This window comes from Monodelphis domestica, chromosome 2, assembly GCF_027887165.1.
Source record: "Monodelphis domestica isolate mMonDom1 chromosome 2, mMonDom1.pri, whole genome shotgun sequence".
Classification (NCBI taxonomy): Eukaryota; Metazoa; Chordata; class Mammalia; order Didelphimorphia; family Didelphidae; genus Monodelphis; species Monodelphis domestica.
In genome coordinates this window covers 24,431,836-24,457,579 of record NC_077228.1, presented here as the reverse complement: position 1 = coordinate 24,457,579, position 25,744 = coordinate 24,431,836, and the positions used below count along the sequence as shown (strand labels likewise).

Below are 25,744 nucleotides of genomic sequence, written 5' to 3'. Positions count from 1 at the left end.
TTACAATCAATACGGTGTATTGTTTCAAGGAAGAAGAGTAGCAAGGGCTAGGCAATGGGGGTTAAGTGACTTGCCCAGGGTCACACAGCTTGGAAGTTTCTGAGGTCACATTTGAACCCAGGACCTCCTGTCTTTAGACCTGACTCTCAATCTACTGAACCACTTAGCTGCCTCCACAATAAATAAGAGTAAACCCCATTTGTAATAAAGTCATCTGAAAACACTGGTCATCATTCTTTGGTATTTGCTGCTATCAGAGCATTTAATAGTTAAAAATTGTTTTAGAACTTATCCGGTCCAATCACCTCTTTTTAATTTAATATTTTTATTAACCAAAATCTATTTTCTTTCCCTCTCATGTTTGCTCCCAGTGAAAAACAAAAGCAAATCTTTGCAACAAATATGCATAGTCAAGCAAAATAGATTCCAATATTGGCCATGTCAAAAATATATATTTCATTCTGTACCAAGTGATCCTCTACGGGTCCTCTGGAATAATAGTCATTGCATTGATCAGAATTCTGAAAATTTTCCAAGTTGCTTGTTTTGGTCATGTTGTTATCATTGTGTAAATTGTTCTTCTGGTTTTGCTCACTTCACTTTGTATCAGTCGGTAGAAATCTTCCCAGGGTTCTCTGAAACAATCCAATTGATCACTTCTTAATGCCCAACCGTATTTCACTCAGGAATATTCCATTCAGTCTTGGTACATGTTTAACAACCCACATATTTTCCAATTTAACCAGCATTATTAACATTTTCTGCATCACTTGCATAAGCCTAGACAACAATCCAAATAAAGCCCAGCCCCATTTGCATGTTTGCTGATTTCTGAGGTGCAAAATGATTAGGCTGAAAATTTTAAGTGCCTCTTGCCAGATGGTCAACTGCACCACCCTGACTTCATTACATTTCTACGCCATAATTTGTTCATTCTCCAAGCAATGGGTATCCATTTAGCTACTAGTTGTTTACCCCCACAGAAAGAATTGCTAGAAATATCTTTGCCCCTGTGGGTTCTTTCCATCTTTCTTTGATCTCTTTGAGACTTGGGTCTCCCTAGATCAAGTGCACAATCTGGCAACATTCTGGATGTAGTTCCAGATTTCTTTCTAGAATGATAGGACTAATAGTTCCGTCAACAGTGCCCAGATAGGCCTGTTGTTCCACAGCCCCTCCAGCATTTGCTATTTTCTATTTTTGTCAGTTTTGACGGATATGAGATGGAATCTCAGAATTACTTTAATTTTCATTTCTCTTCTTTTCTCTAATTCTTAGTGATTTGCAGCACTTTTAGATGGTCATTGATACCTTGGATTTTTTCCTTGGAAAACTGCCTGTTGTTATCCTTTGACTATCCGTTGGGAATGGGGAATGGCGCTTAGTCTTGTGAATTTGAATCAGTACCTTAAATCTTGGAAACGAGGCCCCAAACAGAGAAATTGCTGCAAAGATTCCCGCCCCCTCCCCATTATGTTTCCCTTTTTAATTTGAGTTATGTTGGCTTTGTTGAAAACCTTTTTAATTTTATGTCATCTGACGTCACATGAATAATGGATAGACTGCTTCCTTTCTCAGTAAGAGCGTGGAGATTGTCCATTGTCCTGGAGGTCAGGAGAGGTGGAGCCAGGCGGGACCCCAGCCCTTGAGTCCACATGAACCTGTTTTCTGCAGCCCTGTGCTATCCACCTACAAGAACGAGCGCCCCGAGGCCAAGGCTCTTCTGCTCTCTGGATCCTGGGGCCCAGCGTGGTTGGTCAACCAGAAGTGAATTAAATTGGGTTCTGAGGACCCTCTTGTACCTGGTCCTCTGTCCTAAGGTCCTGCCTCATTCTGTGCTCTCAGCTCCCTCCTAGATGGAAACGTCTTTGTTCTAAGATTTCTTCCCGTTCTGATGTTCTGCTTTAAGTTCTCTCCCCCTCTACGGCCCTTCCCAGCTGGGACAGCCTCTGCTCTAAGGGCCTCCCGGCTCTGACATCAGAACACGCCGAGTCCTAAGGATGTGCCCGTCCTAATGTGCTGCTGCCCTCTCGGTGGCCAACCCCATGGATCGGCAGCCTCCTTTGTCCCCTTTCCCTGCACCCTCACAACAGCACCAGCCCCACGATAGCGATGATCATGAGCACGCCCGCCAGGATGCAAATGGCCAGGAAGACGATGTCGCTGGTGTCCTGGGTCAGCCCAGGCTCCGGCTGGCCACCTTCCTTGGCCTCAGCCTGCGGCGGGGCTTCTAGCAGGTGCTCAGCCCCGCCATAGGGGCCGAGCCATCGGGAGCCGGACAGCAAGTGCACCGAGGCCTCCTTCTTCCGGGGCTCACAGCGGAGCTCGTACTCATGGATGTCTTCCTGTCCCATCACTCCAGAGAAGTCGATGTACAGGACGCTGACGATCACTGACGTGTTGTTCCTCCTCTGAAAAACCAATTCAGAGCCCCAGAGAGGGGCCGAGTCCAGGCCTCCCCTCGGGATTGTGGGGGGATGGGGGATGCCAGTGTGGCCCTGCCTCCCTCCCTCCCTCCCCAGGCTCCGATGCCCTCTCCTAGCTCCTCCTCCAGCCCATACCAAGCCATCTCTATTGCCCAAGATGGCGGGCTACCTGTGAGCCTAGGCTCGCGCCCTCTGAATGGGGCTGGGGGACTGAGATGCTTGCAGGGAGCTGGGAGCCGTGGAATCGGCTGACCACGCATTAAAACGGTGGACGCTTGGTCAGGGAATTTGACAGTCGTGGGATCTAGAAGCCACAAGGTCTTGGCTGTACAGAATCACGGAGCTCTCCAACATGGCACCACGGAATTCTAGATTCCGGACAGAATAGTGGCCTTAGAATGTGAGACGTCAGAGTTGGAAGGGCGGGACTTTGGCCCAGCATGTCAGAACCAAGAGGAACCTTCGAGAATGGACTAACGGAACCGGAAAGATCTTAGAATAGACTTTTGGAATGATGGAGGGCAAAGGATTTCTGAATCATAGCATTGCGAGGGGCAAAATGATAGATTCTTAGGTCTCAAAAGGACCTTAGAAGTCAATGAATCCAATTCCTGTTCTTTCTCCTCCCCAGAGTTCCATGGGAGGCAGGACTGGCACTAGGTCTGGTTCCTTCCATTAAAAAAAAAATCCTTACCTTTCACCTTAGAATCAATACTAAATAAACCCTTCTTCTGCCTTAAAATTAATACTGAGTATTGGTTCCAAGGCAGAAGAGCAGTAAGGGCTGGGCACTGGGGGTAAAGTGACTTTCCCAGGGTCACCTAGCTAGGAAGTTTGAACCCAGGACCTCCCATCTCCAGGCCTGGCTCTCCATCCACTGAGCTACCCAGGAGCCCCCATTCCTTCCCTTTCTTTGACGTTCTGGGACCCCCTTCCTCACTGGCCTCTTACCTGGGACTCGGTGCCACAAGTATCAAACCGGGCCTGGATTTTGAAGTGGTCGCCAACCACCTGTGCTGGGCAGCTCCGACTTCCCAGGTAGATCTGGCTCCGATCCAGCTGTGCCAGAGACCGAATGGCTATTTGGATCTGGAAGTCGGTGCGGGTGCAGCTGATATTCATGGGGACCACTGAGGACAGGGGAGGGGCCAGGGAATAAAAGATAACAAGCACTTATTAAGCACCTACTGTATGCCCGGCACTTTACTGAGATGATCTCATTGTCCTTATTTTACCCATGAGGATCCTGAAGCTGAAGGATGCTCATGGGTAATCCATCGAGGGCCCCACAGCTCATAAATGCTTAAGGCTGGGGCAGACTTCAGAGGTCATTTTGTCCAACTGTCCTTGTACTGATGAGGAAGGGAGGCCCAAATAGAGCAAGAGCTTTGCCCAAGGTCACTCCAGTAGTAAAGGGCAGAATCAGGATTAGAATTCAAGGTCCTCTGACTCCAAATCCAGCCCTCCTGCTGCTGTGCCACATTGCTATGAAAGCAGACTGCTTCCTTGGAAAGACTATTCCCCAGGAAGTCTCTTGCCCACTCAGCCTCCTACACAGTTCCTGCCTTGCCCTATGCCTTTTGAGGTGGAGGAGCTGTTAGAGCTCCTGATGCTGGGCTTTCTTTGCTAGGCTACACTTCCTCCCAGTGACCCTGGCTTCTAGACAGAGGTCTCTACATTACTAGCTTGACCTTGACCTCTCTGTACCTCAGTTTCTCCATCTGTAAAACAGGCATCAAAAGGGCAACCCTCTCTCTTTCACAAGGAATTTTGGAACTCAAACGAAATAGTAAAGCAATTAAGTGCAGAAGGAGCTCAACAAAGACAGGGATGGGCATCATTTTGTTTCTTCTCTGTCCTCCAGGGCCACATTTCTTTCCTATTTCTCTGGGTCTTTTCAGGGGGGGGGCGCTCTTTGCTTCTGCATTGGCTCCCCAGAGAATTGGCCTTCACCATAGCAACGGCAGGTGATGGAGGAGGCTGGTGGGCTGGAGCTTTAATCCTCTCTTTTCTTCAGGTGTTTTAACCACAGGAGAGTTTCCCACACAATAACAGGGAAAAGAGAGGATCCATTTTCCTAAGGACTGGCTCCTGGGGTCCCAGCTTCCTCTTCTGTTGGACATAGTCAATGTTCTAAGGCCCCCTGTGCCTCTGTTATTCTGGTTTGAGTTCTAACATTCTACATCCTAGCTTCTTTCTCTGTTCCCACTTAAAAACATCCTCCAGTGTTTTTGGATGCCAAACTGATATTCCCAAAGTGAATATTGGACCAAGTCACTCTTTCCTCCTCAAGAAATTTCTATGACTCCCTATGGTCAGAAGGAAAAAAATCAGATTGCTCAGCCTTCTGTCATATGGTTCCCATCCATCTTTCCTATGATTTCATATTACACCCCTTCATTCACTCTTCATTCGAGTGAAACTTGCCTGTTAGCAGCTTCCCACACATGACACTCCGTCATTTCCTCCTCTGTCTCTGGGCTTTTGTACAAGCTGTCCTCCATGCCTGGAATGCTCTCATTTCTCACCTCTACATCAGAGAATCCCTGGCTTTCTTCCAGGCCTCTTTCACAGCTAGGGTACCACTTCCCACTCCAAGACTTTCCTCATTCCCCTGTTCCCTGACTGTTTCTCTCTCTCTCTCTCTCTCTCTCTCTCTCTCTCTCTCTCTCTCTCTCTCTCTCTCTCTCTCTCTCTCTCTCTCTCTCTCTCTCTCTCTCTCTCTCTCTCTCTCTCTCTCTCTCTCTCCCTCCCTCCATTTCTGCTCTGTCCCTCTTTCTCTCTCTGTCTCTTTCACTTTCTCTGTCTTTGTCTCTGTCTCTCTGTCTCATCTCTCCTCTCCTTCCCTCCCCTGCCAAAGAATACCCAATAATAATAAATACCTGTGCTATATGCCAGGCACTATCCAAGGTGCTGGAGAGGCAAAGACAAGAGTGAAGCAGTCCTTAACTTGTGGAACTTAAATTCTATCTGTAGGGAAGGTGAAGGGAACAGGGCTTATGGTGACAGTAGGTGATTAATAAATTCTTGTCAAAGTTTATGATTTAACATTCCATGGTGCTCTTTGGAAAGGCAGCAAGGTATAGTGGGAAAAGTACTGTCTTGGGGTCAGAGGATCTGGGTTCAAATCCATCTCTGATGCTCACTCTCTACTGGATAACCCTTGGCCTAGGCCTTCTCCTCCTTGGTCCTCAATTCCCTCATGTGTAAAGAAAGGTGTTTGGCCTCCATTGCCTCTGAGATCCCTCTTGTCCCTAGATCTTGGATTTTCTTGATCCCTCCATTATGACAATTTTTGTTCTAAAGTTCTCTCCTAGCTCTGACATCCTAAGGTCCCTTTGCAGGTCTAAGAGTCTACAACAGGGAATTGAACATTGTGTTCCAACACTGAGCTCCCTTCCAGTTCTAAAACTGTCAGAGTGGATGTTTCAGACTCCCAATGTGGAATCATCCGGACAGGCTCCTCTGGGACTATCTTCTAGAGAGGAGGGAAGACAGGAGAGTAAATCAGGACTGCTGCCCAGTTTGGGGCTGCCAAGATGATGATGAGAATGAAGTTGGGGCTGTAAATCCCCTAGGCCCCCAGGCTACAAAGATCGACATATTTTCAAAGCTTAGCCTGACAGAAAGAGCCTGCTGCTGGCATCAGCTGGTCTAGTCCTTTCCCCTTTCCACTCTTTGCTTGGCCCCAAACAACCAAAGCCCATGCCTTCTTCTACCAATCCATACATACCCTTTTGGTATAAGACCTGGAGGAAAAGAAGAAAGAGTAGAAAGAGAGAGAGAGAGAAGGAGAAAAAGAAGAAGAAAAAAGAAGAAAGAAGAAGAAGAAGAAGAAGAAGAAGAAGAAGAAGAAGAAAGAAAGAAAGAAGAAAGAAAGAAAGAAAGAAAGAAAGAAAGAAAGAAAGAAAGAAAGAAAGAAAGAAAGAAAGAAAGAAAGAAAGAAAGAAAGAAAGAAAGAAAGAAAGAAAGAAAGAAGAAAGAAAGAAAGAAAGAAAGAAAGAAAGAAAGAAAGAAAGAAAGAAAGAAAAGAGAGAGATTGCAAAGTTTGGGCAATAATAAAATTCTTCCAATCCCCAAATATCTTCCTTAAGACAGAAACTATCTATTTTGCCTTTGTATTCACCAGGATTTAGTACAGTGTGGCATATAGTAAATGCATAGAATTTGAACTTCACAATCCCACTCACCACAGTGACTCTTCCAAACCCTTGTACCTCTCTTCAAACTTTCCATAGCTCCCCCTTCCCTTACTTTCTTAGTTGAAAACCTTGCTTCATATTTTACAGAAAAAAAAAATTGAGCCTAGTTGACATGCCCTCCTCCTAAGCCTCTTCATCTCCCTCTCACTGTACTATTTTCCTTGGTGATCTCATCATTCCCATGCGTTCAATTATCATCTTATGCAAATGATTCTAAGTTCTACTTCTCCAACCCTAACCTCTCTTTCAGCACGCAGGTTCAAATCTTCAGCTGACTTTTAGACATCTCAAACTGCTGTTCCCTAGACATCATAAAGTCAACATGTTCAAAACTGACACCCTTCTTTGCCCCCCTCCAGACTTCTCGCCTCTTCCTAACTTCCTTGTTATTGTCAAGGGTTCTACTATCCTCCCATTTACCCAGGATCACAACCTAAGTGCCATCTTCTACTCCTTCCTCTCTCTTCTCTCCTAGCTAAAATCTGTCAACAAGTCTTGTCAATTTTACCTGTGTAACATTTCTTAGCTGGGCTGCTTGTCAGATCCTCTGGGGCTAGCCAGGATGCAAAGTCTGTTCAGTTTGGTCAGTCCCAGCAAAACTTTGGCCTCTCTAGCATAGCTTGGGAGAACCCAAAGTTACCTCAATGTTGTTCAGTCACTTCTCAGTTGTGTCTGATTCTTTGCAATCTCATTGAGGGTTTGCTTGGCAGAGATACTGAAATGGTTTGCCATTTCTTTCTCCAGCTTATTTTACAGAGGAGGAAATTGAGGCAAACAGGGTTAAGTGACTTGCCCAGGGTTACACAACTAGTAAGTATCTGAGATCAGATTTGAACTCAGGAAGATGAGCCTTTCTGATCCCAAGCTGGACACTGCATGCACCCTTAGCTGTCTGTTGTATCACAACTAGGTACCAGGTTAACGGTCAGTGGAAATCTAAATCGAATAAGGGACAATTCAATAAGGATAAATGTAAAATTCTCTATCTGTGTTCAGAAAATTGATTTCATGAGACAGGGAGGCAAGGCTAGACACAATTTTATATGAAAAAAATCTGAGGGGATTAGTGGACTACAAGCTAAGCCAACAGCGTGACAGGGCAGGAAAGCCCCCACCCTCATACAGCCTAAACTTCTACTGAGAGTTAGGAGAGCTAGCCGTCGTATACGCTGTCCTGCTCAAAGGATATGGGGAGCAGTACGGAGTGCCACCATGTGACGGGGCCCCATTTTAGGGGGGATCTTGATAACATGAGAGCCCATCCCTATTCAGTCTTTTCTCTTGGGCATCCCAGCTTCAGAGAGCATGAGGACCTCAGGTGCCAAGAGGAGCCCTGTGACTTTGTGGCAAGAGGGCTGACCCCAGTGTTAAAAAACCTCATGAATTCAGTTTATCCCCAACACAGTTTTCCTGGGGGATGCTGAGACATCTCTTTAAGACTAGTTATAGGTTGGCTGCCCATCTGAATTGGTAGAAGAAGTTGGGGAAAGGGGAGAGGGAGTAAATGGCTAGGTAGCTCAGTGGATTGAGAGCCAGGCCTAGAGGTAGGAAGTCCTGGGTTCAAATGTGAACTCAGATACTCGGTGTCTGGGTGACCCTGGCTAAGTCACTTGACCCCCATTGCCCAGCCCTGACCACTCTTCTGCCTTGGAACCAATATACAGTATTGATTCTAAGACGGAAGGTGAGGGTTAAGGAAAAAAAAAGAGGTCAGAAAATGGGTTGAGGCAAGAATATTCTTTGCCAATGAAATATAGATCTAGACTTAAAAAAGCACTCCAAAACCCCCAAAACAGTACATGAAAAAAGGTTCTTAGAGCCCAACGAAGACCGTGAAACATAGACCAGGGGGCTGAAAAGTACCTTGGATTTGACAATGTCACCACTATCTTCAAAGTTCTTGAATCAAAAAACTATTAAATTTATCATTGAGAGGCAGGTAGGTAGCACACTGGATAGAGCACCACACTTGGAGTCAGGAGGACCTGGATTCAAATCTAACCGCAGACATTCCTAGCTCTGGGACCCTGGGCAAACCCTACCCTGGGCAAACCCTTACCCCCAATTGCCAAGTCCTTATTGCTCTTCCGCCTTGGAAAGGATGCTAAGACAGGTGAGGCTTACAAAAATGTCCAACTGTGCTGTATGTGGGGTTCTGTTGGTCTGTTCAACCTCTTTTAGGGAGTAAACAAGTTGATTTTGGCTTTACCATGATTCTCTTTTTAGATTTAATGTATTAATGTATTTAATGTATATAATTTTATTTATCTTAGATTTAATGTATTTATTTAATGTATTTTTTTTTAGATTTAATGTATTTATTCATTTTCTTTCCCTCCCCTTCTTGCCTCTCACACTCAGCCCTTAGTTCGGGGCCTGAGCGCCCTTTGCCTAGCCCATTCTAACGGCCTCTTCCTTGGGCTGCTGGCCCCTTTGTAGTGTTCCTCCCCATTGTGGTCCAGCCTCCCCTCAGCTGGCCAAGTGCTGTTACAAGGTTTGATCCTCATCACCCCCTTACTTGATAAGCTTCACTGGCTCCCTAGTACTTCCAGAATCAAACACAAACCCCTCTCTTTGGCCGTCACTCCCTACCCAGCCCCACAGAGATCCGCCATCTCTTATCTCCCCCGTCTTTGCACAGGCGGGGCCCCACGCCGGGTGGTGCCTCCGAGAATCCTCTTTCAAAAGCCCCGTCTAGGGCGAGCTTCCGCGGAGGTGCCCTCCCTCACCAAGCCGGCTTGGACTCCTTTGGGGAGTAGCGGCTTCTGGGGAGCGCCCGGAAGCTCCTCGAGGGAAGCGCTGTCTTGGCTCTCTTTGTACCCTCCAGCCTGGGCGCCGGGCCCTGGCACACAGTCAGCCCTCGGCGAATGCTCGTCCATGGAGCCCAAGAAGCCGCGGAGGGCAGCAAGGCAGAGGGGTCTAACGGAGGGAGTTTGAAAGGGAACTCTCACGGAGCATGCGCGGGCACGAAGTGGGGGCGGGGCGGGGAGGCGTCCGGGGCACCTGCGCCTTCTACTCACCTCCGATGTAGGCTACAGAGAAGCCCCGTTGGGCGGTGTTGCGGTCCGTGTGCAGGACGAGCAGAAGCTGGTTGTGGCTGGACATGATGGGCGCCGGCATCTCCCGGCCACACCACTTCCCCAGCAGGGACGCGGCCTCACTGGCTCCGTCGAAGGCTGCAGGTAGTCGAAGTCGCAGCTGCTGCTCAGCAGGTTTCTCTCCTCCAGGTCCAAATCAGAAAAAGACCTTGACCCGGTAGCCTGGAGGCATCTGGATGGTCCAGTGGCACCGGAGGTTGTTGGGGTACGAGCCGGGGTACTGAGGCTGGAGAAGTTGCCCTTCACGGCCATGTAAACCTCTTGGCATTCCCCTGGGTGGGAAGAAGAGCATCATGGGAGGTGCAGGCCAGCTGCTGGGGCTCACTGCCTGACCACCAAGGAAAAGGGCTTCATTAGACTGAAGAGGAAGGAGGAGGGGAATCCATCATTGAGCCGCAATGTGCCCAGGCTAATAGCATCCACCACGGTTTGGGGTTCTGGACACCACGTTAACAGGTGTTCTGTGGAACCTGAGCAGATGTGCTTTCTCTCCCTCTCTACCCCCCCCCCCCTCTGTCTCTCCCTCTCTTTCTCTTTCTGTCTCTCTCTCTCCCTCTCTCTGTCTGTCTCTCCCTCCCTCTCTTTCTCTCTCTCTCTCTGTCTCTCTCCCTCCCCCTCTCTCTCCCTCCCTTTCTCTCTCCCTCCTCTCTCCCTTATCCCTCTTCCTTTCCCTCTGTCTCCCTCCTCTCTCTCTCCCCCTCCCTCTCTCTTTCTGTCTGTCTCTCTTTCTCTCTGCCTCTCTCTCCTTCTGTCTCTCCCTTCTCCCTCTCCCTCTCCCTCTGGCTCTCTTTCCCTCTCTCTCTACCCCTCTACTTCCTCCCTCCCTCCTCTGTCTCTCTCCCTCTCTGTCTGTCTCTGTCTCTGTCTCCCCCCTTCCTCCCCCTTTCTCCCTCCATTCCTCCCTCTCCCTATTCCCTCCTTCCCTCTCCCCTCTAGCTCTGTCTCTCTCCCTCTCTCCCTCCTTCCTTTCTTCCCTTTCTCCCTCCCTCTCTCTCCCTCCCTCTCTCTCTGTCTGTGTCTCTGTGTCTCTGTGTCTCTGTGTCTGTCTCCCTCCCTCTCTCTCTCTCTCTCTCCCTCCCTCCCTCTCTCTCTCCCTCTCTCTCTCCCTCTCTCTCTCTCTCTCTCTCTCTCTCTCTCTCTCTCTCTCTCTCTCTCTCTCTCTCTCTCTCTCTCCCTCTCTCTCCCCTCTCTCTCTCTCTCTCTCTCTCTCCCTCCCCTCCCCCCTCAGAGAAGCTGGAAAGTTGTTACTTGTTATAATAATAATTTAATCCTTCAGAAGATGGAGGAAAGCCCTGGGGGACCTGCTATTCCAGACCTAATTCTGACCAACCAGGAAGCCGCTGAAGCAGATGTGATGGGACTTTGGGGACAAGGGAACACTGTCCTAGGATTTATGATTGACAGGGTGAGGAGGCTGGGCACCGCCTGATTGAGAGAAAGCCGTTTTCCCAGGGTTTGAGGAGGGATGGTTAGGGCTAAATGGCATAATATTTTGCAAGAGCAGTTGACCCAAGAGGGAAGGGATGTACTCAACCATGAAATGCTAAGGGCGCACTGGAAATGATTCTGAGAAGGAAGAAAAGGAGAAACCAACCGAAGAGACCGGGATGGCCGCCCAAGGAACGGCCGACCAAGTCAGGGTTTTTCATTCCGTGGCCCTTTACAGGCCTGACCCCAACACCTGAACCAGATAACCCTTCCTAAGGTACCTGGTTCCCCTCCCCCCTGAGGCTCCCCATATTAGTACAGACGCACAATTAGCTTTAGTCCTACACAGCTCAGAACTGACTCTCCTCATCAGTCAGTCAATGAGCATTAAAAAAAAACCCCTCTTACCTTCTGACTTAGAACTGATACTAAGCATCAGTGCCGAGGCAGAAGGACAGTAAGGGCTGGGCAATGGGAGCCAAGTCCAGCGTCACACAGCTAGGAAGTGATCAAGGTCACATTTGAACCCAGGACCTTCTGATTCAGGCCTGATCCACCTAGCTGTGCCTCAGTGAACATTTCTTAAGCATCTGCTGTGTCCTGAGGCACTGTGTGAATGACTGAGAGATCACAGAAAGGCTGGAGGAGCTCCCAGGCTAATGAGGGCGACAACAGCAAACAACCCTCTTCAAAGAAGATGAGGGAAGTGATTGCAAGTGTGTGCTACCATGCTACCCGGATTTTAAAAGATCAAGAGTGAGGGACGACAGGTGGGCAGCCGAGGGTCCCTTTGGCAGCCTCTCAATGTTGGGAGAAACTGAGGAAGGCTTCCTGCCTGCACATTGGGTGAATCCCCAAAGACAGACTTAGTAGAGACAAGAGGGACACGATGACGGGCCGGATTGGAGGGCAGGAAGAATGCGGGGCTCTTGCCGATCCATTGGCAGAGCCAGTTCCATCCCTAAGGATAGTTGGCAGCAAGGAAAGCCCTGAACACACCACAGCTTCCTAGCTGCGCAGCTCTCCATCAAATGCACAAGCTGGAAGTAAAGTCTGCACCCTCCATGGAAGGAATGGCTCCATACGTGGGGAAGAGGGACGTCACGGAACACTACTGCCATATTGCCATTGGAATAGCCGAGCGTGTCCGGTAGAAGAAGAAACATCTAACAGAGGATGAACATGGACCCTCGAACCCATCCTCAAGCAAAAAGTCGTGGCATGATGTTGTCAGTGAATGCGCAGGACAACAGAGTCGTCTGCTAGTCAGTCAACAAGAATGTATCAAGTGCCTACTGTGTGCTAATCTCTGGGGATACAAAGAAAGAGATAACAATAGCCCCTCTCCTCAAGAAGTCCAGTGGGGGAGACAACATGCAAACAACTATAAAGTCATGAGACACAATGTAAATTAGAAATAACCTGAGAGGGTGACAGAGGCACCAGCATTGAGGCAGGTCCAAGAAGACTTCTTGCAGAAAGTAGGACTTGAGCCGAGACTTGAAGAAAGCCAGGAAAGCCAGGAGGTAGAGATGAGGAGAGGGCATTCGAGGCAGGGGGCGCAGCCAGTGCAAATGTGGGGAGTCGGGAGATGGAGCGCCATGTGAGAGGAACACCACGGGGGCCAATGTCACTTGGGATGAGGGGAATGAGATATTAGTCAAGGAGTCTCCAAGTCAAGAACGCTGGAAAGTTCAAGGGATCAAAGGAAGGGACAGGACTATTGGCTGAAATGGATGGAATGATGAGAATGGATGAGATGATAAGGCCAAATGACTCCATTTCTATTTTGCTTCTGTTCTCTTTTCCAAGAGACAATGTGGTATAGGAGAAAGAGAGAAAGCGGGCATCCAAGTCAGAAGGGTCTGAGTTCAAGTCTCACCCCTGACCTATATTGGCTGAGTGACCTTGGGCTTTCTATCCATCTGTCTCTCTCTCTCCTTGGGGTGACCAAGCCATCGCCAGTGGCCTTCCCAGGACCTGGGAGAAGAGGGGAGAATGAGCTGAAGCACCGGAGAAAAGGGATCGTCCCGATCTTTCAAAAATCGGGAGAGGAGAGAGTGCCAAACCGTGGGCATCCTCGTGGCGGCTCCCAGAGCGGGCAGAGTGGCCGGGCTCTGCTGCTGGGCTTCCCGTCCTCCCCTCGGCGCCCGCGTCCCCTACCTGAGAAGTAGAAGGCCTTGAAGCCTCGGCCGGCGATGTTGAAGTCGGACTTGAACACCACCTGGACCTCGCGGCCCGCAGACACCAGGTCGGGCGGCTTGGTGCTGCCGCAGTAGTGGCTGCCCCCGGCCGGGCCCGGCCCCTCGATGACCGCCACGTAGTCGTAGTTGCAGGCTCTGTTGCTCTCCACCTGGAAGTCGGCAAACACCAGCTTGATGCTGGAAGACCCAGAGGCCCTGATGACCCAGTGGCATTCCGCGTTGTTGGGGTAGCTGCTGGGGTACTCGGGGCTGGTGATCACTCCCGAGAGGCCAGTGAGGACACCGCCACAGCTGTCTGCAAGGGAACCAAGCGGCCGTCACCGGCGCGAAGACGGGCACTCCTGCCCCCCGAAAACCAGGGCTGCCCCTCAGGGAGATGCCGGGGCCATCCCTCACCCTGCCACATAACGTCAACGGGGACAACGGAAGCTCACGCAGCGCTTAGAACCTGCACCCCAACCCTCGCCCTCCTATGTGCAAAAGAGCACCACCAAAGGGGCTGGCAACTAGCCGGGCAGAGAAAGCAAGCCCCCTGCCAGGAAGAGAAGGATAAGTAGCTGGGCAGCTTCTCAACAGCCGATGGCCACCCTAGACATACACTCCAAACATAGAAGTAGCTTCAGACACTTCCCAGCTGGGTGACCCTGGACAAGTCACTTAACCTCCATGGCCTGGCCCTTCCCAGCTGAGTGACCCTGGACAAGTCACTTAACCTCCATGGCCTGGCCCTTACCACTCTTCTGACTTGAAACCAATACCCAGTACTTATTCTAAGGTGGAAGGAAAGGGTTTAAAAAGAAAAGAACTTAGGAGGTGATAAATCAAGAGATGGAAAGACCACAGAAGTTACCTAGTCTAAGCTCCCCCATTTTACAGAGGAGGAAACTGAAGCCTGAATGGGTTAACTTAGGACCATAGGGCTGAAGGAAAACTTAGAGGTCACCTGGTCTAGCCCCCCTCATTTTACAAAGAAGGAAACTGAGGCTTGGGTGGTTAAGTGACTTGCCCAAGGTCAGCCAGGTAAGCAACAGCAGAGGTACAGCTTGGCTCTGGTCTGGTTGAGTCTGTGCAAGTTTCTTATTGCCTGCCCCTTTTGGGGTGGGTCCAGGGATCCCTGGAATGTTAGTGGGCTCCTAGGAGACTAGAGAGCCCCTGGGCACCCTTGGGATGTGTTTGTGAATAATTGGGAGGAAATGTACCAAATTAATGAGATAATGGATGGCTGAGATGGGGTCGTTCCTCCAAGCCCCCATGGGTCACGTTCACCCTGCCTACCCCCATGCTCTCCCTTCCACTGTGTGCAGGGTTTAGATAGGGGCTCTGCCCCAGCCAAACTGGGTTCATCCACTCTTGAGAATAGGCCAGACAGATGCCTGAAACCTCCTCAGAGGACTTTCTCACCCATCATCTCCCTCCGTCTTCACCTGGGAAAGGCAGGGCAGCCTGAGGTCCAGAGAGGGTTAATCGCCTGCACCAAATTGGGCAGATATCTTCCCCATTTTAGAGAGAGAGAAACTGAGGACAAGAGATATAAAGTGACCTGACTACTGTCACATTGGTAGGAAAGTGGGAATCGAACTTGGGTTCAGAGGTTCATTGATCTAGACCTGGAAGGAACCCCAGAGGTGATTAGTCAAACTCACTTCATTTTATAGCTGAGAAAACTGGGGCCCAGGGAAGTTAGCTCAATTGCTCAGAGTCCTTGTCAGAGCTGGCCGAAGGTCCTGCCTCTCCCACCCTTCCCTTTCTCACCATAAGGGGCCCCCCTGGCTTTTCTCTGTCCCCTGACCTCCCCTGGGCACCCCCTGACCTTTCCGGTAGCCTGCAGAGAAGCCCCAGCTGGCCACGTGCTTATCCGAGTGGAAGACGACGGACATGATGTGCCAGGAGGATGTGAAGGGGGGTGGGCGGCTCTGGCCACAGAACTGGCCCAGGAGGTTGCTCTCATCACTGGCGGCCCCATTGTAGATTTTCAGATAGTCGTAGCCACAGTGGTCGTGGTACTCCAAGTCAAAGGCATGGAAGGTGAGCAGGATGGAGCTGCCCTCGGCCACCACGATGAGCCAGCTGCACTCCGTGTCATAGGGGTAGAGCCCTGGGAAGTTGGGGCTGGAGAAGTTGCCTGAAGGCCCCGAGAGCACTCCGCCACACTTGATGCCTGGGAGGAGGAGGACAGACCAAGACAACATTGCTCTCTGAGCAGAGACAGAGAAGGCAGGGCAGTTCAGCATCTGGAATCCTAGAACTACTGTCAGAAGGGACCTTCACGGTCCCAGAGTTCAGCTCCCTCCTTTTACAGAGGACGAAACTAAGGCCCAATTGGATCGACCAAAACCACACAAGTAGTGAGCAGCATAATTGAGATTTGAATTCAGGTTCTCTGACTCCATCTCAGAGAAGGGAAGTGTCATCAGATCATTGAGTTGACTGACTCCCTGGAAAGATGGAACCTTGGAAATAAAGAATTTTAAAATCTCAGATTCTGGATTCACAGGCAAAAGGGCAAGGATGAGGCAAACAAGGTTCGGTGACTTGTCCAAGGTCACACAGCTAGGAAGCATCTAAGGCCAGATTTGAACCCAGGTCCATCCTGTCTTTATGCCTAGAGCTCTAACCACTGTTTCCCCTAGCTGTCCCTTTGAGCTAAGGCTTGAAGGAAGCCAGAAATTCCACAAGGCAGAGGTGGAGAGGGAGAGCATTCTAGGCTTGAGGGACAGGGAGTGCGAAGGCATGAGGCATCCTGTGTCAGCCAGAAGCTGCTGGAACTTCAACATACTAGATCAGAGTATGAGAAGGGGCATAAAGGATAAGACTGGAAAGGTGGAATCAGTGACACTTTGGCCTTTAGAGTACTACAATCCTTTGTTTCGGATTCTTCGACTTGATAAACAGTTGATAAGCCCCTCCCATGTGCTAGGCACAACTCCTAACCTGGGGCTGCAAGCACAGAAACTTTTCTTTGCTAACCTAGTATCATGTATTGTATCTATGGTCCAATAGTCTTCTCTCTGGCTCTGATTTTCTCTGTTCTGATTTTATTTCTAGCTTTGAGGTTCCAAGTTCTAAAGTCCATCCCATCCTTAGGACCTCCTATGTCCTCGAGGCTCTCCCCATTCTGACAGTCCATGTTTTAAGGCCTCTCCCATCTCCAAAATGCTCTGTTCTGAGCTCTCTTCCTTTCTCTAACCTGAGATCCCTGCCAGTTTTGATACTGCATGTTCTAAGCTCCATCTCAGTTCTAGATTTCATTGTTCTAAGGTCCTCACAGCTCCAAAATGCTCTGTTTTGGTGGTCTCTTCCAGCCCTGATCAAAATGAGGTCTCTCCCAGGGGCAGCTTAGTGACAGAGTGGATAGAATATTGGACCTGGAGTCAGGAAGTCTCATCTTTCTGAGTAGAAATCTGGCTTCAGACACTTACTAGCTTTGTGACCCCGGGCAAGTCCCTTAACTCTTGATGCTTTAGTTCCTTGTCTGTCAAATGAGCTAGAGAGGGAAATGGCAAAGGACTCTAGTATCTCTGCCAAGAGAGCCCCATATGGGGCTATGACTGGAAACACTACTGACTGAAAGGTCCTTTCCAACTGAACCTTTTCTGATCTGAGGTCCTTGCTGCTCTGACATTCCATGTTCTAAAATCTGTCTGATATTCTCTATTCTAAGGTCCCTCCCATCTCCCAAAGCTTCTGTTCTAAGGAATCCATGTTCTAAGGTCCCTCCCATCTCCCAAAGGTTCTGTTCTAAGGCGTCCATGTTCTAAGGTTCCTTCCAACTCTTACTTTCTCTGATCTAAGATCCTTGCCAGCTTTGGCTGGACATTCCATGTTCTAAGACCCATCCCGGCTCTAATATTCTATACTGTAAAGTCCCTTGCATTTCCCTGGACACCAGGCCATTGTTGACCCATAGGACTATGGCTCTCGGACTGAAAGGAGCCTTCGAGATCATCTGGTCCAACTCATCCATTTTACAGCTGAGGGAGGTTACAGCCGCAGAGAGGTTAAGACTCACCCAAGACCATCCACCTATATGTGAGCAGAAGGTTTGGGTTCTGAACCCAGGTCTCCTGACTCCAGATGCAACCTTCTTGCCACCGCACCAAGGCAGAGCAGTAAATAGGTGAGCCACGGCCACGTGCTCCTGTGACGTCCTCAAAGCCACTCGGGAGGACAAGGGACTGCCCTGCCCCCAGTCAGGGACATCCCATCCAGGTGGGGGCTGGGATCTTGGCCTCTGAACCTCAAGAAGAGGCTGGTGATCGGATCTCCTGGCAGCTCAACATCATCACTGGCCCCTCTCCATCCTCTTCCCCATGCCATGGTGCCTTTGATCCCTCCGCTGTAGGGGGCAGAGCCTCCTTGTCCTTTGTGGGAGACGTGCAGTGGACTGTCCTGTGGAGTCCTCACCAGAAGTCTTGGTTCTGGGGACTAATCCAGGGATGGAGGAGGGATTGTGGTCCAGGGACTGCTTCCCAGCTGCCTCTCCTCCTGGGGTGGTCCAGGAGTCGTTCTACCTTCTGCTGACTGAGCATGGGATGGAGAAATTAGTATCCTGTGTCCTGGCCCCAGAGAACCTCATGGCCTGAGGTGTCCCATCTCCCTGGGTGCTTTGCTGCTCCTTTCCCCAGGTGGCCCCATGCTGCTTGGCTCAAGGGACCAGGGGACTGCTGCTTCCCCTTCTGCACCTCTGCAGGTTTCCAGGGACATGTGCTGACCCTCTGACTGGGGCTCAGTCGTGTCTGATTCTCTGTGACCTCATTCGGGGTTTCCTTGGCGGAGATCCTGGAGTACTTTGCCAATTCCTTCTCTGGCTCATTTTTCAGATGAAGAAACTGAGGCAAATGGGGTTAAGTGACTTGCCCAGGGTCACATAGCCAGTGTCCAAGGCTGCATGTAAACTCAGGTCTTCCTGACTCGGGGCTGGTGTTTTCTGCACTGTGCCACCTAGCTGCCCCAGTATCTTTCTAGGGGCTTCCTGCCTTCCTGCTAGCTAGTCCAGAACTAACCTGTGGATCATCTTGACTCTCCCTGGCAGAGGGAGAACCCTTGAAACAAAGGCTTGGTGGCCTCACCCTACCTTTGCCCCCAACCCAGGCCTTTTCTAGGCATGCAGCCAAGGCCAATCTAGTGCAGGCTGAATACGTCTGGGGATTTTCTGAGCATCAGAAGCCAACCAGAGCCCCTTCGCTTTTGGGGAGTCTAGCCGGAGCACCTGAGAGAGAGCCCCAGCCAAGAAGCCCCCTCTGTGCGGGGCTCCCTGCCCTTCACTCCCTTTCTCTGGACATCCCAAAGCGAGATGCCTGGAGAGCAGGACTAGCCCCGTTGTATAAGCGAGAATGGGAAGACCAGAGCCCATGAGGCTGGTTACAAGATGGTGGATCGCCTGGGAGCTCAGCACGGCCATGATGCCGCCAGCCTCCCCCCCCCTTAGACCCCCAGGATCTGCCCGCAGAGTAACAGCCTACCTTTCTTCCCATAGGCTGGCAGTCCCACAGTCCTCAGGGCTATCAGCAGAAGTGACCAGGAGCAGCTCAGGCTCTGTTTCATCTTGCTGTCCTCTGGGGTGTGCCGAGCTACAGACGGGCCGCAGGACGGGGGTGTCCAGAGCCCGAGCTCTGGAGGGGGAATGAAACAAGAAGGAAAGAGAGAAAAAGAAAGAAGGGCCTCCGGGACCTCCAACCAAATAGCGGCATGAATAATTGACGGCTCCTCCGAATTAGTAAGCTGATCTTCCCGGTGCTTCCTTCACTCAATTTTAATGTCCTGATCAAATGTCCGGGAGTGACACTCCCGGATCCACTGTCGCTGCTGTTAGAGTAGGAAGAGAGGAGAATCTTCCAGCAGGTTGGGGTGAGCAGTAGAGGATAAGGGTTCAAAGACCTTCAAGGGGAGCATTCAGCGCATCCTTCAGAACTGAGGTCTCAAGGGGCAGTTGGATGGCTCAGTGGATGGAGAGCCAGGCCTAGAGAGGGGAGGTCCTGGGTTCGATACTTCCCAGCTGGGTGACCCTGGGCAAGTCACTTGACCCCCCTTGCCTAGCCCTTACTGCTCTTCTGCCTTGGAACCAATACGCAGGATTGACTCCAAGACCAAAAAGAATTGAGGCCTCAGCATGAGTTCATGTTTCTAGAGTTCTTTTCTGTTTATGACTCAAATTCCTCACAACTCTGTGCCAAAAAATAGTAGAAGTATTCTTAGCCTCATTTTACAGTTGTGGAAACTGAGGCACTGTCACAGCTAGATCGTGGCTAGGTTGGGACTTGAACTCGGGTCTTTGTATTATAGCTTCACAGCTGTAAGTCTTCTGGCAGGAAACCGAGATCCAGAGAGGGTAAATAATCTGATCCTAGCCCAGGGCCTCCAGTGTGGAATTCCCACGCTTTCGGATTCCTCGGCCAACCGTCTCCTGAGCATCAGCGCTCGGGTTTAACCTGGAGCTGACGGATTTGGCCCTAGCGTGGTTGACCCCATGGCGGGGATTCCCCGAGGGCTAGGCTGCCCGGCCAGCTTTATTTCTGCTCAGCCCTGTGGGAGGCGAGAAGGAGCCAGAGCCTCCCCCCAAGGAGCTGGTAGTCTCACCAGGGAGACGAGATCTCTCCCGTCCGAATGATACAAACGAGCGACCGCTCGGGAACCAAGAACCCTGGAACTGGGGGGCCTTCCATCCCTGAGCCCGGAAGAGGGCTTAGAATCCAGAGCTGGACCAGAGCTGTGGCTGGCGTTGGTGCCCACAACACTCTCCAGGTGGTAGAAGCGGAGAAAGATGGAAAGACAATAAAATGAATAATGGATCTTTGGTGTTGCTTTGTACCGGAGCACATCAGGCCCTTTTACCCTCCTTCCTGTCTCCCAAAGTCTGTCCAAGTTCAAGGTCGTCGTTTGCTGGCTCTATCCAGCTCGCCCTCCGCCGTCTCCTTCTCCTTCTGCCTTCACGTTCCCCCAACAGCGGGGGCTTCTCCAAGGAACCCTGTCTTCTCATTATGATCTCGGATACCCCTAAGATCTTGGACAAATGATTTCCTCAGTTTCCTCCACTGTAAAACGAGGGGATTGGTCTGGATGACTCTGAGATCTCTTCCGGGTCTAGAACTCGGACTTTGTGATCCAGGATTGCCCCAACGACACAAGACTCTAGATCAGGTGCTGGCAGAGACCTCCGAGGTCAGCGAGTCCAACCCCTCATTTTACAGAGGAGAAAACTGAGGTCGGGGAAGGGGAAGTGATTTTCCAAAGGTCACTCACATAGTAAATAGCAGAGGCAAGATTTGAACCCGGGTCCTCTGACTCCTAATCCATCACTCTTTCCAATTTCACTGCCTTGTGAAGTCTGGCTTGGCTCCGGGAGGACAACTTTGGATCTCCCCTTCTTTCTCGGGAGGATTCCTCATCCTTTGTCCCTCCACGGTGGGCAGAGGGATGACAGAGGGGTTTGAGCTTATCCAAGAACATGCAGATCCTTCCAGGGAGGGAGACCAGCCCGAGGCAGGAGTCCCAGCTAGAGCCCTTCCTCCCGCCGTGGAGGGTGTCGCTGTGTTTTAGTCTCCCCAAGGAGGGTGTTGGGCAGCCTGGCATGATGTCATTAATTGGCTCCTTGAACAACACAACTTTGGGTGAAACAGCATCGCAGGGGGCAGCTCATGCCATAGCAACAAAGTTATAGATGGAAAACGGGTTCCTAGGCAACCAGGATCCAGGCTGTAAGAGCTTCAAATTGGTCTCTACAGAAACCAGCCGCTATTAATAGGGCGGTGTGTGGCTGCCTGGATACAGGAACAGAGCGGAATGGTGGAGCCTGGGCGCTCCTCCGCATCAGAGGGACCCTGGAGCATCGGGGCTCGGCTCGGGAAGGGGGAGGGGAGCGAGAGAGGCGGAAGAGAGCCGGGAGGAGGCTTAACCTCTTCCTTGCCAGGGCCCCCACGTTCCAGCTTAGTTTCAGAGCTAGGGGGGAACAACAACTTTGGGGCTCCCCCCCACCCACGATTTCCCCTCAGTCCTCCCCAGCGGGCCTGCCTTCCCCTGACAGTAGCTTTTTAGGGGGTACCTAAGGGCTGAGCCTCAGTCTCCTCTCTCTTGGGGCACAGCCCGCCCATCTTCCTTCTGCCATTGATGGTGCTTCTCACCATAGCTGAGAGCAACCATGGTGGGCATTGGCAGGGAGCCCTAAGGTTTGCAAAATGCTTTGCTGACATGATCACAAATGACCTCAACACCAGCCTTGTCAGCTAGCAACTGCAGCTATTATTAATCCCACTGATGGGGAGCGGTGAGGAGACTGAGTCTGGGAAAGGTTACTCAGGATCATACAGCTGAGAAGTGCTCTCTGTTCTAAGCTTCCTTCCTGCTCTGACATTTTCTGTTCTAGGCTCCCTCCTAGCCCTGACCTCCCCTGTTCTAGGCTCCCTCCCAGCTCTGACACTCCTTTTTCTAAGCTCCCCCATAGCCCTGAACTCCCCTGTTTTAAGCTCCCTCCCAGCTCTGACATTTCTTGTTCTAAGTTCCCTCCCAGCCCTGACCTCCCCAGTTCTAGGCTCCCTCTCAGTTCTGACACTCCCTGTTCTAGGCTCCCTCCTAGCCCTGATCTCCCCTGTCCTGGGCTCCCTCCCAGCGCTGACATTTCTTATTCTAAGCTCCCTCCCAGCTCTGACATTTCTTGTTCTAAGGTCCCTCCCAGCCCTAAACTCCCCAGTTCTAGGCTCCCTCTCAGTTCTGACACTCCCTGTTTTAAGCTCCCTCTCAGCCCTGAACTCCTCTATCCTAGGCTCTCTCCCAGCTCTGACACTCCCTTTTCTAAGCTTCCTCTCAGCTCTTAACACTCCTTTTCTAAGGTCCCTCCCAGCCCTGAACTCCTCTGTTCTAAGCTCCCTCTCAGCCTTGACCTCCCCTGTTCTGGGCTCCCTCCCAGCTCTGACACTCCCTGTTCTATGTTCTGAGATCCTATACCTCTTAGAACCTCTAGCTCCCTTCAAAGCTCAGATCAAGTCCCATCAACTTACTTCCAGAGGCATTTCCTGGTGTCCCCACTTGTTCACCTCTTCCTTGCCCCCCTTTCACTTCCACCCCAATCACAGTGCACTTATTCCTGGCATGTCCTATATGGACTTCTCTAAGAACTTTCTTCCTTTGCTTTGCTTGCCTGTCTCCTGCAGTGGAATGTAAGCTACTCGAGGGCAAGCCTGTAGCTTTTGCGTTGGATCCTGGGGCTTAGTGTTCTTGTTGGCTGGCTGGTGAAGAACTCGAACACAGATGAAGAAATGTAAACGCCACACAGAATAGGGTAGGGAGTCATTAGGGGGATCATGGCAAATGAAACTTGAAGAAGTGACTGAATCAGGAAAGGTCTCATGCAAGAAGTGGTGCTTGAGCTGAGCGTTAAAGGAGCTGAGCCTTCTGAGAGCAGGAAACAAGGAGGATGTTTCAGGCATGGGGAACAGCTTAGGCAAAGGTGTGGAGGGAGGATCTGGAATATCGCATACAAAGAACATCAAGAATCCTTCTCTGCTTTAGTCCCTGCAAACTCCAGGGGTGGGGTGGATATACCAAAGACACTTAATAAATACTGATCCATTAAAGAGCATGGAGACTTCTGGGTAAACATGGCTGCAATCTAGACACGAATCACTTCCTCTTCTCTGGCACTGAATGAAATAGACTACCTCAAAAGAGCATAAAAATCATCCTTGGGAGAATGGAGGGACTCTCCAGAAGGCCACAGCAACGAAGGTAAGTGGGGTTTGAACATTTCCACACTATAAGAAGGAGAAAAAGCATGCACAAGAACGTGAACTGAGCTGCCCTCCCTCACCCCCCCCCCAAGGAACCAGAGTAGGGGCCAGCGCATTCACCGGAGACAGCGAGTGAATGAAGAGCGTCTCTGTCTGGGGAGGCACAGCAGGGTCCTTGGGATCTAATGAGGACTGCCAGGGAACTACCCCTCAAGGTGGTTTCACTGGAGAACCCTGTGCACTGGAGAATGCACAGACCACAGGGGCCCTTGCAAACTGTGAACACTGTGGAGACCCTAGAAACTATAGAAACTGCCTGAGGCCAAAGCTCTGCTCCTTGCTGTAGTGTATGTGTGTGTGTGGGGGGGGACGCCAGGGTCCTTGGAAACTGACAGGGGCTACCAGGGAACTACCCCTCACAGCGGTATTACAGGAGACTCCTGTGCACAGGAGAGAAGAGACCACAGAGCACAGGGCCCCTGGCGCACTAACAAACCGTGGAGCCGGGGAAGAACAAGACTGAGGAAAAAAACATCGCCATTTAAATCCACAGAAAACCTGCCCATAACACCCAGACCTCTGACCAAAAAGGAAAGGGAAAACCACCAAAGGGATTGCTAATAGTGCCCAAGATCAACCCTCCAAGAAGAAGGGGGATGGGGGGGGGGGGGAAAGTGACTATTGAAAACTTTTACAGAGGGAAAACCCAGGCTACAGAGGAAAAAGAGGATGAAATTCAAACAAAATCAAAACATGCCCCCGAAATGGAAATTATCCACAAGCTCTGGAAGAACTCAAAATGGAGTTTATCCAAAATATGGAAACCTTCTGGCAAGAAAAATGGGAAAAAATTCAGAAAGAGGTCAACAGCCTGACAGACAAGAACTCGAAATTGGAGAAAGAGCTGGAAGCCTCAAACAGAAGGGCAAGCCAAACTGAAAAGCAAAATCAGTCCCTAAAGATTAGAATTAAGCAACTGGAAGACAATGATCTTGCAATTCAGCAAGAATTAATAAAGCAAAGTCAAAAAATTAATGAATTAGAAGAAAACATAAAATATCTCACTGACAAGGACAAGGTGACGGACCAGGAAAACAGAGGAAGGAGAAACAACTTGAGAATCACTGGTCTACCTGGAAAAACCAGAGATAAAAACCTCGATGCCATACTACAAGAAATCATCGAAGAAGATTACCCTGATGTTCTCAAGTAAGGGGGCAAAATAGAAATAGAAAGGGTTCATAGAACACCCTCTATACTAAATTCCCAAAAGACAACCCGCAGGAATGTAATCACCAAATTCAAGAACTTCCAAGCTAAGGAGAAAATCTTACAAGAAGCAAAGAAGAGAAACTTCAGATACAGAGGAGCCTCCATAAGGTTCACACAAGACCTAGCAGCGAACACACTAAGAGACCGCGAAGCCTGGAACACAATATTCAGAAAGGCAAGAGAACTGGGTCTTCAATCAAGAATCAGCTACCCATCAAAACTGACTATATACTTCCAGGGGGAAGTATGGGCATTCAACAAAATATAAGATTTCCAAGTATTTGCAAAGAAAAGACCAGAACTCAGTGGAAAGTTCAACATCCAAACACAAAGAGCAAGAGAAATATGAAAAGGTAAATATGAAAGAAAGGGAAAAGGAGAAAAGTGCTTTTTTTCTTTTATTCAAACTCTCTTCTATAAGGGCTACAATTAGATAAAAATATATCCTAACATATGGGGAAAATGTTATATGTAACTTTCAAAAATGGTGTGCATTAATATAGTAATCAGAAGAATCACTTATAGGGAAAGATCGGGACATTAACATGATTTGGAGGGAAAAAATAAAAAGAAAGAAAAAGGGAGGGGGTATAAATGATGGTACTAAGATATACTTGAAGAAATAAAAATAAATTAAATAGGATAATCTTTGTCACACAAAGATAAACATGGGAAGAGGAGGGGGGAAATTCTCTTATAAGAAGGAGAGGAAAAGACTGCTAATTGTTATTACTTAAACCTTACTCTCAGTGAAATCAACTCTGAGAGGGAAGAACATCTAGATCCATTGGGATCGTGAATTCTATCTTATCCAACAGGGTAAAGGAAAAGGGAAAACTAAGGGGGGATGGGGGTGAGGGAGAACAAAAAGGGAGGGAAGGAGAGGGGGGAGGGGAAGGGAACTAAAAGGGAGGGGCCAGAAAGGGAAGCATAACAAGGGAGGGGACTAGAGGGACTGATTTAAAGTAAACCACTGGTTTAAAAGGTTATAGCAAAAGAAGAAAGGTCAGAATTAGGGAAGGATATCAAAATGTTGGGGAATTCACAAATGTCAATCATAACACTGAACGTGAATGGGATGAACTCACCCATAAAACGTAGATGAATAGCAGAGTTGATTAGAAGCCAAAACCCTACCATATGTTGTCTTCAAGAAACACACATGAGGTAGGTAGACACTCACAAGGTCAGAATCAAAGGTTGGAGTAAGACCTTCTGGGCCTCAACTGACAAAAAAGAAGGCAGGAGTGGCAATCATGATATCTGACAAAGCCAAAGCAAAAACAGACCGAATTAAAAGGGATGGGGAAGGTAAATACATCTTGATAAAAGGGAGTATAGACAATGAGGAAATATCACTACTCAACATGTATGCACCAAATGGTATAGCACCCA

At 49.7% G+C, this 25,744-nt stretch overlaps 1 protein-coding gene across 1 annotated transcript in view; it reads right to left on the bottom strand.

The window, feature by feature from the left end:
- Positions 1-288: 288 nt before the first annotated feature.
- CDCP2 (CUB domain containing protein 2) overlaps positions 289-25,744 on the bottom strand; it is a 45,887-nt gene continuing 20,431 nt past the window's right edge. Inside the window, 10 exon segments of the mRNA XM_007505886.3 lie at positions 289-2,411; positions 3,378-3,556; positions 9,649-9,807; positions 9,810-9,865; positions 9,867-9,954; positions 9,957-9,998; positions 13,318-13,653; positions 15,169-15,516; positions 18,821-18,970; positions 22,489-22,742. Coding sequence (XP_007505948.2) covers positions 2,085-2,411; positions 3,378-3,556; positions 9,649-9,807; positions 9,810-9,865; positions 9,867-9,954; positions 9,957-9,998; positions 13,318-13,653; positions 15,169-15,516; positions 18,821-18,970; positions 22,489-22,742 — 1,939 coding nt within the window. The 3' untranslated portion in view covers positions 289-2,084.